Source organism: Ranitomeya imitator, unplaced genomic scaffold (genome assembly GCF_032444005.1).
Source record: "Ranitomeya imitator isolate aRanImi1 unplaced genomic scaffold, aRanImi1.pri SCAFFOLD_1077, whole genome shotgun sequence".
Classification (NCBI taxonomy): domain Eukaryota; kingdom Metazoa; phylum Chordata; class Amphibia; order Anura; family Dendrobatidae; genus Ranitomeya; species Ranitomeya imitator.
In genome coordinates, this window is record NW_027194204.1 from 75,630 (window position 1) to 95,130 (window position 19,501).

Sequence of the window (19,501 nt, forward strand, 5' to 3'; positions counted from 1 at the left end):
TTTGGAATAGTCCTCACAACTGCTGTTCTCGTTCGTTCTCTACAGCTCTCGCTCTTTAGTTCCAGATGTTTCTAGTTTCTCGTCCCCCAGGTATGTTATGGCTAGGACGCACCCGTATGATGGGAAGGCTCGGAGCTCTTCCGGGATCCTAGAGACACCCCTCTCCACGCGTTGCCCCCTATGTCTTCGTAGGAAATGTAAGGTAGACAGCCAACCTATAATTAACTGTCCTGCGGAGTTCGAAGTAAGGCCTAGAGTCAGTTACTCCCGCGGTGTTCCGGCCACGCGCCTCAGTAGGATGTTGCCTCGGTCTCACGGCACGACTCCTACTGGCTCTCCTTTGTGCTTGATCTCGTTTCTCACTGTTCCACAATATCCTTCTCTTCGTGTCTCTCTCTTAGGATACCGCCGCGGGGTGTGCAGGCGCGGTTCCGTAACGTTCTGCTCTGTTCGCTAGGTACCTGCCAGGTTCCCACGCCTGACAGGGACCCCCCTGTGTCTTCTCCCTGCAACACCCCCTGCCACAGGATGTTGCCTGAATCCAACCCAGTCAGCTTCTCACTAACTTCCTATCCAACCCCTAGTTTTACAAGTGTGAGTGGCCCAATAAATAAAGCCTTTTTCTCCCCCTAGTGGCCGGAGTGTGAAGTGTAATGTGTGCTGGTGATACCTGGTCAGAACTCCTTTAGTGCCATCAGACGTACCATCAGTCCCCTTAGTGGCAGAGTGACATACTGCAACGACCAGATCTCTGGGGCGCTGCATATCCACCCCTCCCTTCTCCCATGTATAACTCTGAGGCTCTACTGACATTTCTTACCCACTCCAAACCAGCCACTACCGCCATGCAGCACTCAAAACGTTCATACAAATCATCCCACCACCTGCTGTTTCTGTTTTTCTCCTTCTACTAGCTGCAGGTAACATGTCCCCAAACCCTGGACCTCCCTCCACCAGCATACATTACTCTCCTCCAGCTACATATAGAAACCCTGCTAATCTTATTAACATTCAGTGTAAGCCTTCTCCTACTGCTTTCCACTGTGCTCTCTGGAATGCACGGTCTGTGTGTAACAAACTAACTTACATTCACGATCTTTTCCTCTCTAGTTCCCTTAACCTTCTGGCTATTACAGAAACCTGGATCCAGCACTCAGACACCACCGCCGCTGCCGCTCTCTCGTTTGGTGGGCTGAAATTTTCACATACCACCAGACCTGAGAACAGACAGGGTGGAGGTGTTGGTTTACTCCTTTCATCACAATGTGCTTTCCAGGTCATCCCCCTTACATTTCCTTCCTTTGAAGTCCACGACGTCAGACTCTATAAGCCCTTCCACTTGCGGGTGGCGGTTGTTTATCGCCCTCCAGGCTCCCCCCGCCTGTTTCTAGACCACTTTGCCACCTGGCTTACTCACTTTCTATCCTGTGACATCCCCACCTTCATCATGGGAGACTTTAACATCCCCATCAATGATCCCCTCTCCCAATCTGCCTCATCTTCTCTCTCTAACTTCTTCATTCAACCTCACAGTTTACCAATTCTCCTACACATGAGGATGGGAATACTCTGGACCTGGTTTTCTCCCGTCCCGGATCGCTGCACGACTTTACTAACTCCACTCTCCCGCTCTCGGACCACAACCTTCTATCCTTCTCTGTCAACAATTGTCTCCTCACCCGGGACACCGCCACTTACCACACTTATCGGAATACACGTACCATTAATACCCAGCAGCTTATGGACAATCTCCACACATCTTTAGCCCCCATCTCCTCACTCTCCTGTCCAGACTTGGCATTGTCACACTTCAATATTACACTGAAGAATGCCCTGGATGAAGCAGCACCTTCTACACGCAGAAAGACCCAACACAGACAACGGCAGCCCTGGCACACTATGCAAACATGCTTTCTTCAGCGTTGCTCAAGGTGTGCAAAGCGGCAGTGGAGAAAATCTCTCTTCGCAGAAGACTTCATCCACTATAAGTTCATGCTCAAAACCTATAACTCTGCCCTTTCTCTGGCCAAACAATCCTACTTCACCACTCATCACCTCACTATCCAACAACCCAAAATGACTTTTTGAAACCTTAAACTCCCTCCTGAAACCTAATGTACAGGCCCCCATCTCCAATCCCAGTGGCGAGGATCTGGCCACTTATTTCCTAGAAAAAAATCAACCACATCCATCAGGATATCTCAGCCCAATCTCCTCAGTGCCTGGATCCCCTTCCCTGCCGCACCTCAAGCTCACTAGACATCTTTGAGCCTGTTTCAGAAGAAGTTTCCAAGCTCCTCACTTCTGCTCGGCCTACAACCTGCAATAGTGACCCAATTCCTTCACCTCTCCTGCAGTCTCTGTCACCAGTGGTCACCACTCACCTGACTAAAATATTTAACCTCTCTCTTTCCTCAGGCATCTTTCCCTCCTCATTTAAACATGCCATCATTACCCCTTTTGTTGTGAATTCTGTGGCAGAGCTCCCTCCTGTGGTCACAAGTGGTACTTCGGCTGATTCTCTCTATGAGCTTCCGTTAGTGCAGGAGAGTGGTACTGCGGCTTCTGAGTTTCCTTCCTCAGGTGATGTGGTGAAGTCGTTAGGTGCTGCTCTATTTAACTCCACCTAGTGCTTTGATCCTTGCCTCCAGTCAATGTTCTAGTATTGGACTTGCTTCCTCCTGGATCGTTCCTGTGGCCTGCTGCTCTGCATAGCTAAGTTGCTCTTGTGTTTTTTTTTGTTTGCTGTTTTTTCTGTCCAGCTTGTTTATTTGGTTTTTCTTGCTTGCTGGAAACTCTGGGACGCAGAGGGTGTACCTCCGTGCTGTTAGTCTGTACGGAGGGTCTTTTTGTCCCCTTTGCGTGGTTGTTTGTAGGGTTTTGTGTTGACCGCAAAGTTGCCTTTCCTATCCTCGCTCTGTTCAGAAAGTCGGGCCTCACTTTGCTAAATCTATTTCATCTCTACGGTTGTCTTTTCATCTTAACTCACAGTCATTATATGTGGGGGGCTGCATTTTCCTTTGGGGTATTTCTCTGAGGCAAGGTAGGCTTATTTTCTATCTTCAGGCTAGCTAGTTTCTCAGGCTGTGCCGAGTTGCATAGGGAGCGTTAGGTGCAATCCACGGCTGCCTCTAGTGTGGTTGGAGAGGATTAGGGATTGCGGTCAGCAGAGTTCCCACGTCTCAGAGCTCGTTCTATGTTTTTGGGTTATTGTCAGATCACTGTATGTGCTCTGACTTCTATGTCCATTGTGGTACTGAATTACCAGCCACAACACCCTTTACTTAAAAAGCCATCCCTGGACCAGAACTGCACAGCTAACTACAGACCTGTCTCTAACCTTTCCTTCATCTCTAAACTCCTGGAAAGCTTGGTCCACTCCCGTCTAATCCGCTATCTCTCGGATAACGCTCTTCTCGACCCCTTACAATCTGGTTTCCGCTCTTTACACTCCACTGAAACTGCCTTCACTAAAGTCTCTAATAACCCAATAACAGCTAAATCCAAAGGTCATTGCTCTCTGCTGATTCTCCTGGATCTGTCATATTTGATACTGTGGATCACCAGCTCCTTCTCACCATGCTCCTCTCCATAGGCCTCAAGGACACAGCCCTCTCCTGGTTCTCCTCCTACCTCTCTGACCGCTCCTTCACTGTATCTTTTGCCGGCTCCTCTTCCTCTCCTCGTCCCCTTACTATCGGGGCTCCGCAGGGCTCAGTCCTGGGCCCCCTCTTCTTCTCTATACACTGCCCCTATTGGACAAACAATCAGCAGATTTGGGTTCCAGTACCATCTCTATGCTGACGACACCCAATTATACACTTCTTCCCCTGACATCACCCCCAATCTAATTCAAAACACCAAGGATTGTCTGTCTGCCGTCTCTAACATCATGTCCTCCCTCTATCTGAAACTAAATCTCTCCAAAACTGAACTTCTTGTGTTTCTTCATTCTACTAACCTCACTCTACCCAACATCGAAATTACCCTGGAGGGTTCAACCATAACTCCCAAACAGCATGCCCGCTGTCTTGGGGTCATATTCGACACCGAACTTTCCTTTACTCCCTATAACCGATCACTCACTCGCTCTTGTCCCCTGCGTCTTAAAAACATCTCCAGAATCTAACATTTTCTCACCTTTGAAACTGCTAAGACTCTTACTGTCGCTCTCATTCATTCTCATCTGGACTACTGCAACTCTCTTCTGATCGGTCTCCCTCTTACCAAACTTTCTCCTCTCCAATCCATCTTAAATGGGGCAGCCAGGGTCATATTTCTGTCCAACCGCTTCACCGATGCCTCCATCTTGTGCCAGTCATTACACTGGCTACCCATTCGCTACAGGGTCCAGTATAAACTCATCTCTCTCACCCACAAAGCCCTCCGCAGTTCTGCACCGCCTTATATCTCCTCTCTCATCTCTGTCTATCGCCCTACATGTGCCCTCCGTTGTACAAATGACCTAAGACTAACATCCCCCGTAATCCGAACCTCACACCTCCGTCTCCAAGACTTCTCTCATGCTGCGCCAGCTCTCTGGAATGCACTTCCCCAGACGATCAGACTGATACCTCGCCCCAACCTATTCAAGCGCGCTCTGGAAACCCATCTCTTCAAACAAGCCTACCACATCAACTACTCAGTAAACTAACTTTGTCCTGTTCCCTCCTTCCAAATATTATCTGCATGTGAATCTGCACCCTACTACTCATCTGTCTCCACACCCTCCATACACATGATAACTGCACTTGATACTTGACTAACTGCACTTGATACTTGACTATTGCACTTAAACACACGGGCTGATGACCGGATCATGCAGCTTCATATGAAAATCCCTATTTATTATAATTGCCAGACCTGAAATAACAAGCACTTTTCACCTATTGTGTCCCCCCCATTTCCTTGTAGATTGTAAGCTTGCGAGCAGGGACCTCACTCCTAATGTCACTGTTTAAATTCTCTTAACTTGTATTGAATTTGTCGGTATATGTCCCCGCTTAATTGTAAAGTGCTGCGGAATATGTTGGCGCTATATAAATAAAGATTATTATTATTATTACAACAAGTTTTGGGGTCCAATTTCTTCTCTTATCCTTGGAAAAATAAAAATTTGGGGGCGAAAAGATCATATTTTTTCACAAAAATTATTTTTTTATTTTCACGGCTCTGCATTATAAACTTCTGTGAAGCACTTGTTGGGTCAAAGTGCTCACCACACATCTAGATAAGTTCCTTAAGGGGTCTACTTTCCAAAATGGTGTCACCTGTGGGGGGTTTCAATGTTTAGGCACATCAGGGGCTCTCCAAACGCAACATGGCGTCCCATCTCAATTCCTGTCAATTTTGCATTGAAAAGTCAAATGGCACTCCTTCCCTTCCGAGCTCTGCCATGCGCCCAACAAGTGGTTTACCCCCAGATATGGGGTATCAGCGTACTCAGCACAAATTGTACAACAACGTTTGGGGTCCATTTTATCCTGTTACCCTTGGTAAAATAAAACAAATTGGAGCGGAAATAAATTTTGTGTGAAAAAAAGTTAAATGTTCATTTTTATTTAAACATTCCAAAAATTCCTGTGAAACACCTGAAGGGTTAATAAACTTCTTGAATGTGGTTTTGAGCACCTTGAGGGGTGCAGTTTTTGAAATGGTGTCACACTTGGGTATTTTCTATCATATAGACCCCTCAAAATGACTTCAATGTGATGTGGTCCCTAAAAAAAAAAATGGTGTTGTAAATATGAGAAATTGCTGGTCAACTTTTAACCCTTATAACTCCCTAACAAAAAAAAAATTTTGGTTCCAAAATTGTGCTGATGTAAAGTAGACATGTGGGAAATGTTACTTATTAAGTATTTTGTGTGACATATCTCTGTGATTTAAGGGCATAAAAATTCAAAGTTGGAAAATTGCGAAATTTCAAAATTTTCGCCAAATTTCCGTTTTTTTCCCCACAAATAACCGCAAGTTATATTTAAGAAATTTTAGCACCATCATGAAGTACAATATGTCACGATCTGTAGAAGCGTTCTAGAGTTATAACCTCATAAAAGGGACAGTGGTCAGAATTGTAAAAATTGGCCCGGTCATTAACGTGCAAACCACCCTTGGGGGTAAAGGGGTTAAACATTAAAGACAAATTAATGACAAAAAGCAAAACACATTTTGTACCAAAGTCCCCTGTGCTTTAGCTGCAAAAACAGTATTGTGGTGCTTAAAGGGAACCTGTCACCCCCAAAATCGAGGGCGAGCTAAGCCCACCAGTATCAGGGGCTTATCTGCAGCATTCTGTAATGCATTCTGGAATGCTGTAGATAACCCGCCGATGTATCCAAAAATAAAAATAATTAAAAATGAGAAAAAGAGGTTATATTATACTCACCAAGGGACAGTCCAGGTCCGGTCCGATGGGCATCGCGGTCCGGCGCCTCCAATCTTCATCAGACGACGTCCTCTTCTTGTCTTCACGCTGCGGCTCCAGCGCAAAGTACTGCAGTGCGCAGGCCCCAGGCCTCTCTGACCTTTCCCGGCGCCTGCGCACCACAGCGTGAAGACAAGAAGAGGACGTCATCCTATCAAGATGGGAGGCCCAGGATCGGACCGCCCAGGTGAAAATAATATAACCTCTTTTTGTCATCTTTGAGGATACATCGGGGGCTTATCTACAGCATTACAGAATGCATTACAGAATGCTGGAGATAAGACCCTGGTGCCGGTGGGCTGAGCTCAACGTCAATTTTGGGGGTGACAGGTTCCCTTTAACACAAAATTCCTCTCTCAAGCGGACGGGGCGGGGACACAGAGGAGCGGACGGGGCGGGGACACAGAGGAGCGGACGGGGCGGGGACACAGAGGAGCGGACGGGGCGGGGACACAGAGGAGCGGACGGGGCGGGGACACAGAGGAGCGGACGGGGCGGGGACACAGAGGAGCGGACGGGGCGGGGACACAGAGGAGCGGACGGGGCGGGGGCACAGAGGAGCGGACGGGGCGGGGGCACAGAGGAGCGGACGGGGCGGGGGCACAGAGGAGCGGACGGGGCGGGGGCACAGAGGAGCGGACGGGGCGGGGGCACAGAGGAGCGGACGGGGCGGGGGCACAGAGGAGCGGACGGGGCGGGGGCACAGAGGAGCGGACGGGGCGGGGGCACAGAGGAGCGGACGGGGCGGGGGCACAGAGGAGCGGACGGGGCGGGGGCACAGAGGAGCGGACGGGGCGGGGGCACAGAGGAGCGGACGGGGCGGGGGCACAGAGGAGCGGACGGGGCGGGGGCACAGAGGAGCGGACGGGGCGGGGACACAGAGGAGCGGACGGGGCGGGGGCACAGAGGAGCGGACGGGGCGGGGGCACAGAGGAGCGGACGGGGCGGGGGCACAGAGGAGCGGACGGGGCGGGGGCACAGAGGAGCGGACGGGGCGGGGGCACAGAGGAGCGGACGGGGCGGGGGCACAGAGGAGCGGACGGGGCGGGGGCACAGAGGAGCGGACGGGGCGGGGGCACAGAGGAGCGGACGGGGCGGGGGCACAGAGGAGCGGACGGGGCGGGGGCACAGAGGAGCGGACGGGGCGGGGGCACAGAGGAGCGGACGGGGCGGGGGCACAGAGGAGCGGACGGGGCGGGGGCACAGAGGAGCGGACGGGGCGGGGACACAGAGGAGCGGACGGGGCGGGGACACAGAGGAGCGGACGGGGCGGGGACACAGAGGAGCGGACGGGGCGGGGACACAGAGGAGCGGACGGGGCGGGGACACAGAGGAGCGGACGGGGCGGGGACACAGAGGAGCGGACGGGGCGGGGACACAGACCCTAGCAATATAAATGGAGAGAAAGGGAGGTTTTGGTGTTTTTTCTTTTAGGAATTATACTCGTCTCTCTGACATTATCAGACGCCCACAGTGTCATCCCTTTGGGTCCTCGCATGGATTGTGGGGGCTCCAGCATTCCACTTGGTGAAGAGAAGTCCAGTGATGAGATGACATCTGCAGGGAGGTCACTGGATGGGGAAAAGCGACAATACCTAGAATAAAACAGAAAAAAAAAATCATGCAGAAACCTGGACACAAGTAGTGGCCGCCACCAGTGGCCTCCGGGCTAATACTGACCAGCACAGCGTGCGAGGACAATAAAGCCCGGGATCTGGAGACATTGTTATCACGCAGTGTCGCTCCCAGAGGTCATAGGACAGTCATCAACCTGACGTCATGTGTGCCCAATAATATTAATGAGAAAACGTTTTATGTAAAAAAAAATAAATAAAACAGGACGGACTCCGCACCATCAGGCAGATTCTCATGTTAATATCAATCCCTCAAATCTCCATCATCATTCATCCCCTCCCCTGTCCCCCCCCCCCCCACACACACACACGTAGCGCTATACATCCCTGCTCCCCCCACCGCAAGAGACATCACACACTGACCTGCACAACGCGTGACATCAGCCCCCCACACCATGCAGACCCATGCGAGTAACATCAGCCCCATTCTGCAGGTAGACACCCCCCCCCCCCCCCGCACACAGATCCCCCCACCGTCCAGCATGCACATGCAGCCCCATGCAAGCAACATCACCCCTCTCTCCCCAGGCAGATCCCCCCCACCGTCCAGCATGCACATGCAGCCCCATACAAGCAATATCACCCCTTTCTCCCCAGGCAGATCCCCCCACCGTCCAGCATGCTCATGCAGCCCCATACAAGCAATATCACCCCTTTCTCCCCAGGCAGATCCCCCCCACCGTCCAGCATGCACATGCAGCCCCATACAAGCAATATCACCCCTTTCTCCCCAGGCAGATCCCCCCACCGTCCAGCATGCTCATGCAGCCCCATGCAAGCAACATCACCCCTTTCTCCCGAGGCAGATCCCCCCTTCCAGCACGCGCATGCAGCCCCATGCAAGCAACATCACCCCTCTCTCCCCAGGCAGATCCCCCCTTCCAGCACGCGCATGCAGCCCCATGCAAGCAACATCACCCCTTTCTCCCCCAGGCAGATCCCCCCACCGTCCAGCACGCACATGCAGCCCCATGCAAGCAACACCACCCCTTTCTCCCCAGGCAGATCCCCCCCTTCCAGCACGCGCATGCAGCCCCATGCAAGCAACATCACCCCTTTCTCCCCAGGCAGATGCCCCCGTTCCAGCACGCGCATGCAGCCCCATGCAAGCAACATCACCCCTTTCTCCAAAGGCAGATGCCCCCACCGTCCAGCATGCACATGCAGTCCCATGCAAGCAACATCACCCCTTTCTCCCCCAGGCAGATCCCCCCACCGTCCAGCATGCACATGCAGCCCCGTGCAAGCAACATCACCCCTTTCTCCCCAGGCAGATGCCCCCACCGTCCAGCATGCACATGCAGCCCCATGCAAGCAACATCACCCCTTTCTCCCCAGGCAGATGCCCCCACCGTCCAGCATGCACATGCAGCCCCATGCAAGCAACATCACCCCTTTCTCCCAGGCAGATCCCCCCACCGTCCAGCATGCACATGCAGCCCCGTGCAAGCAACATCACCCCTTTCTCCCCAGGCAGATGCCCCCACCGTCCAGCATGCACATGCAGCCCCATGCAAGCAACATCACCCCTTTCTCCCCAGGCAGATGCCCCCACCGTCCAGCATGCACATGCAGCCCCATGCAAGCAACACCACCCCTTTCTCCCCAGGCAGATCCCCCCCTTCCAGCATGCACATGCAGCCCCGTGCAAGCAACATCACCCCTTTCTCCCAGGCAGATCCCCCCACCGTCCAGCATGCACATGCAGCCCCATGCAAGCAACATCACCCCTTTCTCCCAGGCAGATGCCCCCACCGTCCAGCATGCACATGCAGCCCCATGCAAGCAACATCACCCCTTTCTCCCCCAGGCAGACTCCCACTTACCTGGTCTGTGACTATGGAGGAGGAACCCAAAACACCCCAAATCCTGCACACAGTCCTCGAAATCCCGCCATGACGTCCACAGCTTCCGTTTCTCCTGTCTGCTCTATGGAGGGAGAGGCGCCGCCCCTTCCGGTCACATGGGCGTGACGTCACCAGAGGTCCTTTAGCCGCCTTGGATTTAGCCTCTAGCCTGAGACCAGGCTTCGCTGGAGTAGGTGAGTATGACGTCTTCAAGGAGGCGGGAAGTGGGAGGGGCCCGGGGCGGGGGGAGGAGCCCGGGGCGGGGGGAGGCGGCTCCGGACTCTAATTTAAAAAAAAAAAAGACCAGAAAGAAAACTTGCTCCCGTGCCGCCCCCCCTCCCCCCATCGTCCTGCCGTAGGCACGAGCACACAAGTGCGTAAACATATAATAAGTGATGATCCAGAAAGGAGAAGTCTTATTTGATTGGTGCACATTTATGGCATAAAATGCTTTATTATAAGGGGGATCCAGACACGTGTCGGCCCCGTAGTAACTGCCCGCTCCTCGCGTGGGCATCAGTTGGCACCATGAGGCGGCCATGCTGTGCCCTGACAGTGACAGTTTACCAGGAGCCGCCATCAGGATCTGACTGGAGACAAGATAGGAACAAGGTGATTACCGACATATTGTGCAGAGTCTGTGAGTCCAAAGTCGGCACAACCTGAAATCTTTGCGGAGGAAAGTGAAGAATTCTAGAATCGTAAGTTCTCTAATCAGCGCCACATGTCAGGCCGGCGTCACACTCGGCGTAAGACAATACGCTCCGTAATTTACGGCTGTAATACGCAGAAAAGTCCCCAAAATCGTGGTCCGTAGCTCCTCCGTAGGCAGGGTGTGTCAGCGTATTCTGTGCATGGCATCCTCCGTATGTAATCCGTATGGCAGCCGTACAATGGATCCATGTGCTCAAAAAATAATAAAAACATATATACTGTCTATATATATATATATGTATATGTATGTCAGTGAGACACATGTATGTATATATATTAATATTTCATCCAGCGCGATATAGCAGAAAGCCGGTAATTCAATTGCCGTCTTTTGCTATCTCCTTCCTAAACCCGACATGATATGAGACATGTCTACATACAGTAAACCATCTCATATCACCATTTTTTCTTGCATATTCCACACTACTAATGTTAGTATGTGCAAAATTTGGGCGCTCTAGCTATTAAATTAAAGGGTTAAATGGCGGAAACAATTGGCGTGGGCTCCCACGCAATTTTCTCCGCCAGAGTAGTAAAGCCAGTGACTGAGGGCAGATATTAATAGCCTGGAGAGGGTCCACGGTTATTGCCCCCCCCCCCCCCCCCCCGGCTAAAAACACCTGCCCCCAGCCGCCCCAGAAAAGGCACATCTGGAAGATGCGCCTATTCTGGCACTTGGCCACTCTCTTCCCATTCCCGTGTAGCGGTGGGATATGGGGTAATGAAGGGTTAATGTCATCTTGCTATTGTAAGGGGACATTAAGCCTAATTAATAATGGAGAGACGTCAATTATGACACCTATCCATTATTAATCCAATAGTAGTAAAGGGTTAAAAAAACACACACATTATTACAAAGTCTTTTAATGAAATAAACACACAGGTTGTTGGAATAATTTATTATTCTGGTAACCCACCTGAAGACCCTCGCTCTGTAACAAAGGAAAATATCTATCAGCATATGTACGGGTGTTTAATCCATATTTTAAGCACTATCATTACTAAGTGCATACATTTGATAGCACTTTGGTTCAGGATTTATTTAGCAACATTTCAATAGAGCATGCGGTTTGAGCCTCTATTTCTTCATCTCGCTTTAGTCAGTATAATTATAAGTAAATAGATGACTTTAATATTGAAATTCCTCATCAATTGGTGATTTGAAGTTAGTGGAGGTATTTTCTCAGCATGCTCTATTGTTGAAAAATTTGTTGTATCCAGGAATGTTTATTTTATCTCTTGCTCCCTCACTAGTATTATATTTTGCTCTACACCTACCTGCCATTACATTTATCTGTACGGTTTTAAGGCATTGTTTTATTTTTTGTATTTGTCTGTATTAATAAAGTTATAACTTTTTATTGAAAAGAATCAAAACACTCTTTGATTTAGCACGCAGTTTAATAATTGCCTAGCTGATCAGTATGTTTTATTATTGATGTGTAAATTAACTTGGACAATTAATTATTCGGCCTTCAGATGAGCTCACTGGTGGATTCACAGTTACCTCGTTTTGCAGTATTACATGTACTGTGATACATAGAGGCTGTAGAAACCAAACGGCTCAACATACTAAATTACATTTTACTGTAAAAATTATATTTACCCATAAATACAAGAATAAAAAAAACCAAGATGTCAATTTGACTTTGTTTTAGTGAAGCGGTGAAATCTACCAGTTCTTTAAAGCATGTGTCTGGGACTTTAACATTGATGGACTATCCTTAGGGTAGGTGATGAATGTCTGATTGGTAAGTACCCCCGGAGATCAGCCCTTCCTGGTGTCGTCGGCAGCCGGAACTGCTCAGTTATGGAGCTGCACAGCACAGCTTTGTCTACAGAATAGTGACACATGCACATACTATTCAATAGAGAAGGCATGTGCAGTACCTGGCCGTGGCCACTATACTGTCGATGGAGCTGTTCTGGACAGAGCCACAACTCAGCACTTCCAGCCGCCACCGCCACCGCCAGGATCGGTTGGGTACCGGGTGTCGCACCCCCAGTAATCAGACATTGATGACCTCTCCGAAGAATAAGCCATCAATGTTACAGCGCCAGATAGCCCCTTTAAAGCTGCTCATACACATTAGATAAATGTTGTCTGACTTTGGCGGGATCGGCAGGCCTTATACTGTGTATCGGGGTCCCCAGCTTCACCCTGAACAGAGGACGGGGGCAGAGAATGATCCGCCCTGTTGAATGTCCTTTTGTTCGGGGTGTAGATAAGCTATGGTCAGGCTGCGGCTAATGTGCATGGCCAGCTTTGGCGTGTGACTGCCATGTAATGCTTTTCAAAAACCTGACCAGCACATCCAAACATAGACTAAGTGTGAACAGGTGCATCTTTCAGCGCTGCAGTGTGCTGCCTTATTTACTTAACTTGCCATGTAATGCTGACATGTTATTATCAAGGTGTTTTTCTTACAATCTCCTTTATTTTAGTGACCCTGCTAATAATGGCCACTAGCGCACTCAGCCACAGTACAGCAACCCTGTATGTTGGGGATCTCCTTCCGGAGGTCACAGAGGAGATGCTGCATGAAAAGTTCACTCCTGCCGGCAACATTTTGTCAGTCATCATATGCAGAGACAAGATCACCGGTCAGTCTCTTGGCTACGCTTACATCAATTTCCAGCAGCCGGAGGACGGTGAGAAGCAATACACAACTATAGCTATACATTGCAGCCCTGCCAGCAACAAGGCTGGGGTGAAATATTGCAACTGTTCCACAAATATCATGGACATACAAGATTGTAGATACAGTGGGGAAAATAAGTATTTGATACGCTGCCGATTTTACATGTTTTCCCACCTACAAAGAATGCAGAGGTCTGAAATTTTTATCGTAGGTACACGTCACCTGTGAGAGACAACCTAAAAATAAAAACCAAACAATCACATTGAATGATTTTTACACAATTTACATTTTATTGCTTGAAATACTGTATATTTTTTTTAATTTCTGGCAATTTTTTAGCTTAACATATAATGTATTAAAAATAAAAAAAATCTTGCAACTTTCAAACTGGACATGGGTGCTTTTATAGATTATAACTTCCTGTTGTTTCAGGAAACAACAGGTGTACATAGCTACAGTCATCAGACCTGAGTCCAATAATTTTATTAAAGCATCTAATGAGCGTGTACAAGTGTCATTGTGAAGGGAGGGTGAGCAGGGTCAGCTGTGACATCTCCTATTGTAATTAGTGGATCTTGTATTATCAGCTGTATGTAGAAGCGTTACCGTCATCCTTCCTCTGCTGATAAGGAGCCTGCTGAAAACTCTTCCTGAAAGGGCAGAAAGTATGAACAGTTCAAGATTTCTAAAAAAATTTTAGAACAAGAAAAATTTGCAAATTATTTTTTTTTAAATAAAATTAATGCAAAACAAAATATAGTAAAAAATGTTGTAGCATGGAATGCTGGAGCTGATCAACAATTCCTATCATGGCATGGCATCCTATCAGGGCGCAGAGGTCACCGAGGTGGATAAAGTCATTGATAGTCTCTTTCTTTGAAAATGTCCCCCATCCTTTCCCGCCAGCGGAGCGAGCTCTGGATACCATGAACTTTGAAGACATGAATGGCAAAGCGATGCGCATTATGTGGTGTCAGCGCAACCCGTCCGTAATAAAGAGCAGGATCGGCAACATTTTTATCAAGAACCTGGATAAGACCATCGATAGTAAATTACTGTACGACACATTTTCTGCTTTTGGCAGCATCATGTCGTGTAAGGTAAGTCAGTCATCCACCACATACGGATGTGTGAGGTCTGTGCAGTAGTAAGGTCCCTTATTAATATGAGGTGTTGCAGGTCGTGTGTGACGAAAATGGATCTAAAGGTTATGGGTTTGTACATTTCGAGACCCGCGAATCAGCCCAGAAGGCCATTGACTCGTTGAATGGCAAGATCCTAAATGACCAGAAAGTGTAAGTATGCCCTCATGTAAGGCCGGCTTCACGTGTCTGGGATTTCTGGACTCCTGGACCCCAAATCAACATTCTCATAGGCATATTTCAAGCTTTAGGGTTCGGGTCAGGAGACCTTCGGCTGGTCTGCAAACCGCGACCTGTATACAGACTGAGACGTGCCAAGACGGCCTAACACAAAGAATCCACAATCGATTATTGACTTACATGTCGCCAGTGGCAGGGGTTATCCACCTCTGGGGACTTTTTTTTTTACTTAATTGCATTTATTTGGGGCTAAAAGTCATTTTTGCAATTCAGTTTCCTTACAAAATTTGCACCTTTTGGCTTTTACAGGCTGTTTGTCTCCTCCTCCCTGCACATTCAACTTTTCTGTGGTCAGTGGTCATAAATCAGCTGAGAAGAGCTCAGAAATAGACAGATAAGTGTTAGAAGCTCTCTTTCTGGATCCTTAGGCTATGTTTACACACAGCAGCAAAATCTGCAGCGTTTCCGCAGCAGTTTCCCATGCGTTGTACAGTACAAAGTAAACCTATGGGAAACTCAATCCGCAGTGCACATGCTGTGGAAAAAAACGCGCGGAAACGCAGCGGTTTACATTCGGCAGCATGTCAATTCTTTGTGCGGGATCCGCAGCGGTTTTACACCTGCTCCATAACAGAAAACCGCAGGTGTAAAAACGCAGTAAATCCGCAGTGGACCATTCTACGTGTGCACATACCCTTAGGCCGGCCTCACACTCAGCGTATAAAAATATGGTCCGTAAATTACGTAGAAAAGTCCCCAAAATAGTGGTCCGTATCTCCTCCGTAGGCAGGGTGTGTCAGCGTATTTTGCGCATGGCATCCTCCATATGTAATCCGTATGGCATCCGTACTGCGAGATTTTCTCGCAGGCTTGCAAAACCGACATATGGACATACAATGGATCCATGTGCTCAAAAAATCGTAACAACATATATGCTGTCTATATATATATATATATATATATATATATTAACCCCTTTCTGACCTCGGACGGGATAGTACGTCCAAGGTCAGATCCCCTGCTTTGATGCAGGGCTCCGCGGTGAGCCCGCATCAAAGCCGGGACATGTCAGCTGTTTTGAACAGCTGACATGTGCCCGTAATAGGCGCGAGCAGAATCGCGATCTGCCCGCGCCTATTAACTAGTTAAATGCTGCTGTCAAACGCAGACAGAGGCATTTAACTACCGCATCCGTCCGGGCGTCCGGAAATGACGTCATCGCCGACCCCGTCACATGATCGGAGGTAGGCGATGCTTCTCCATAGTAACCATAGAGCTCCTTGAGACCTCTATGGTTACTGATCGCCGGTAGCTGTGAGCGCCACCCTGTGGTCAGCGCTCACAGCACACCTGCAGTTCTGCTACATAGTAGCGATCAGCAGATCGCTGCTATGTAGCAGAGCCGATCGTGCTGTGCCTGCTTCTAGCCTCCCATGGAGGCTATTGAAGCATGGCAAAAATTAAAAAAAAGTTTAAAAAAATGTGAAAAAAATAAAAAAAATATAAGTTTAAATCACCCCCCTTTCGCCCCAATCAAAATAAATCAATAAAAATATCAAATCTACACATATTTGGTATCGCCGCGCTCAGAATCGCCCGATCTATCAATTAAAAAAAAGCATTAACCTGATCGCTAAACAGCGTAGTGAGAAAGAAATTTGAAACGCCAGAATTATGTTTTTTTGGTCGCCGCAACATTGCATTAAAATGCAATAACGGGCGATCAAAAGAACGTATCTGCACCAAAATGCTATCATTAAAAACGTCATCTCGGCAAGCAAAAAATAAGCCCTCAACCGACCCCAGATCATGAAAAATGGAGACGCCACGAGTATGGAAAAATGGCGCAATTTTTTTTTTCTGCAAACCTTGGAATTTTTTTTCACCACACTTAGGTAAAAAATAACCTACACATGTTAGGTGTCTATGAACTCGTAGTGACCTGGAGAATCATAATGTCAGGTCAGTTTTAGCATTTAGTGAACCTAGCAAAAAAGCCAAACAAAAAACAAGTGTGGGATTGCACTTTTTTTGCAATTTCACTGCACTTGGAATTTTTTTCCCGTTTTCTAGTACACGACATGCTAAAACCAATGATGGCGTTCAAAAGTACAACTCGTCCCGCAAAAAATAAGCCCTCACATGGCCAAATTGACGGAAAAATAAAAAAGTTATGGCTCTGGGAAGGAGGGGAGTGAAAAACGAACACGGAAAAACTAAAAATCCCAAGGTCATGAAGGGGTTAATATTTTATCCAGCGAGAGATAGCTTTAAAGCCAGTAATTCAATTGCCGGCTTTTGCTATCTCCTTCCCAAACCCGACATGATATGAGACATGGTTTACATACAGTAAACCATCTCATATCCCCATTTTTGTTACATATTACACACTACTAATGTCAGTAGTGTGTATGTGCAAAATTTGGGCGCTCTAGATATTAAATTAAAGGGTTAAATGGTGAAAAAAATTGGCGTGGGCTCCCGCGCAATTTTCTCCGCCAGAGTAGTAAAGCCAGTGACTGAGGGCAGATATTAATAGCCTGGAGAGGGTCTATGGTTTTCGCCCCCCCCCCCCCCTCCCACCCCCCCGGCTAAAAACATCTGCCCCCAGCCACCCCAGAAAAGGCACATCTGGAAGAGGCTGGGAAAATATTCTGAAAAGTTCCCACGCTCGAGGTCATATGAGGACAACCAGCAGATGGTGCATCACCGCGAATGAAGGTAACTACAGGTCATTGTCCTACTTTCCATTCATTCGCTGGGGTTTTACAGGCAGGAGCACAGCTGCATTATAGCAGAACTCCTGCCTGTAAAATAATTTAACCCCTTCAGATGGATTTACATCGTGGGACGTGACAGATCATCGGAAGGTATGGGATATTGTTTTTTAACCATTTCATACTATTGGATTAATAATGGATAGGTGTCATAATTGACGCCTCTCCATTATTAATCTGGCTTAATGTCACCTTACAATAGCAAGGTGACATTAACCCTTCATTACCCCATATCCCACCGCTACACGGGAATGGGAAGAGAGTGGCCAAGTGCCAGAATAGGCGCATCTTCCAGATGTGCCTTTTCTGGGGTGGCGGGGGGCAGGTGTTTTTAGCCGGGGGGGGGGGGGGGGCAATAACCATGGACCCTCCAGGCTATTAATATCTGCCCACACTCACTGGCTTTACCACTCTGGCGGAGAAAATTGTGCGGGAGCCCACGCCAATTGTTTCCGCCCAAATTTTGCACATACACACTACTAACATTAGTAGTGTGGAATATGCAAAAAAAATGGTGATATGAGATGGTTTACTGTATGTAAACCAGGTCTCATATCATGTCGGGTTTAGGAAGGAGATAGCAAAAGCCGGCAATTGAATTACCGGCTTTAAAGCTATCTAGCGCTGTATGAAATATTAATATATACATATATGTGTCTCAATGACATATATATAAATATATATATATATATATATATACCTATTCTATGTGTACACATTTATTCTACCTATTCTATTGTAACCTGTCAGTGTGATTTTACTGTACACCGCGCTGAATTGCCGGCTTTTCTCTCTAACACCGCAGCGTATTTCTCGCAAGTCACACTGCTGGTCCGTGTGTAATCCGTATTTTTCTGGCCCCCATAGACTTTCATTGGCGTATTTTTTGCGCAATACGGTGACAAACGCAGCATGCTGCGATTTTCTACGGCTGTAGAAGACCGTATAATACGGATCAGTAAAATACGGCTGATAGGAGCAGGGGCATAGAGAAGCATTGTACCGTATGCAATCCGTATTTTCTGCACCTCTCTTACGTCCGTAAAACACGGTAGTGTGACGCCGGCCTTAGAATGAGCTCACTCTTGGATTTTCAGTTAACCCATTCTGCAGCCAGCACTAGACAGAGCAACACTGAGGCTATACAAGGCAAATGGTGCAACATTCTTAATGAAACCCAATTGCAAAACTAAATTTTAGCCAAGAATATATGCATTTAAGTAAGAAACAAAGTGTCCCCAAAGGTGGATAACCGCGCTGCCAGCTATAGGGAAAATTGGGGTTCCCAGACCCTGTTCTACCAGGCTCCACGTATCTAGGACAGTGTGTGTGCCACAAATTTTTATGGGTACATCCAAACATTGCCAAAATGTCTGCAACTAAAAATCAGTTCTATATATCCGAATAAATGTTTTCTGCAATTAATGGTACAGTGGCAGAGATTTCACAATGTATATACAGAAATAAATATAAATATACTACACACATACAGTGGGGCAAAAAAGTATTTAGTCAGTCAGCAATAGTGCAAGTTCCACCACTTAAAAAGATGAGAGGCGTCTGTAATTTACATCATAGGTAGACCTCAACTATGGGAGACAAACTGAGAAAAAAAAATCCAGAAAATCACATTGTCTGTTTTTTTAACAATTTATTTGCATATTATGGTGGAAAATAAGTATTTGGTCAGAAACAAAATTTCATCTCAATACTTTGTAATATACAGTGGGGCAAAAAAGTATTTAGTCAGTCAGCAATAGTGCAAGTTCCACCACTTAAAAAGATGAGAGGCGTCTGTAATTTACATCATAGGTAGACCTCAACTATGGGAGACAAACTGAGAAAAAAAAATCCAGAAAATCACATTGTCTGTTTTTTTTAACATTTTATTTGCATATTATGGTGGAAAATAAGTATTTGGTCAGAAACAAACAATCAAGATTTCTGGCTCTCACAGACCTGTAACTTCTTCTTTAAGAGTCTCCTCTTTCCTCCACTCATTACCTGTAGTAATGGCACCTGTTTAAACTTGTTATCAGTATAAAAAGACACCTGTGCACACCCTCAAACAGTCTGACTCCAAACTCCACTATGGTGAAGACCAAAGAGCTGTCAAAGGACACCAGAAACAAAATTGT

The 19,501-nt window shown here is 47.6% G+C and overlaps 1 protein-coding gene and 1 long non-coding RNA gene across 4 annotated transcripts; one reads left to right on the top strand and one right to left on the bottom strand.

Annotated features, from left to right (window-relative positions):
• Nucleotides 1-5,172: 5,172 nt before the first annotated feature.
• Nucleotides 5,173-10,024, bottom strand: LOC138654849 (uncharacterized). Its single transcript, XR_011316496.1, has 3 exons — nt 9,888-10,024; nt 7,884-8,022; nt 5,173-5,720 (listed from the first exon to the last, which is right to left on the bottom strand). It is a non-coding gene; the product is annotated as an uncharacterized lncRNA (long non-coding RNA).
• Nucleotide 10,025: 1 nt separating this feature from the next.
• On the top strand, nt 10,026-14,581 carry LOC138654847 (polyadenylate-binding protein 1-like 2). Of its 3 annotated transcripts, none has more exons than XM_069743521.1 (4): nt 10,026-10,102; nt 13,068-13,274; nt 14,171-14,364; nt 14,444-14,581. In XM_069743521.1, the coding sequence occupies exons 2-4, from the start codon at nt 13,082-13,084 to the stop codon at nt 14,561-14,563; spliced, it is 507 nt and encodes a 168-aa protein (XP_069599622.1). In that variant the 5' UTR covers nt 10,026-10,102; nt 13,068-13,081; the 3' UTR covers nt 14,564-14,581. The 3 variants fall into 3 exon arrangements, with proteins under 3 accessions (XP_069599622.1, XP_069599621.1, XP_069599620.1); XM_069743520.1 differs by lacking the exon at nt 10,026-10,102 and adding an exon at nt 10,248-10,520; XM_069743519.1 differs by lacking the exon at nt 10,026-10,102 and adding an exon at nt 10,248-10,609 and having other exon boundaries at nt 14,444-14,580.
• The last annotated feature ends 4,920 nt before the right edge of the window (nt 14,582-19,501 follow it).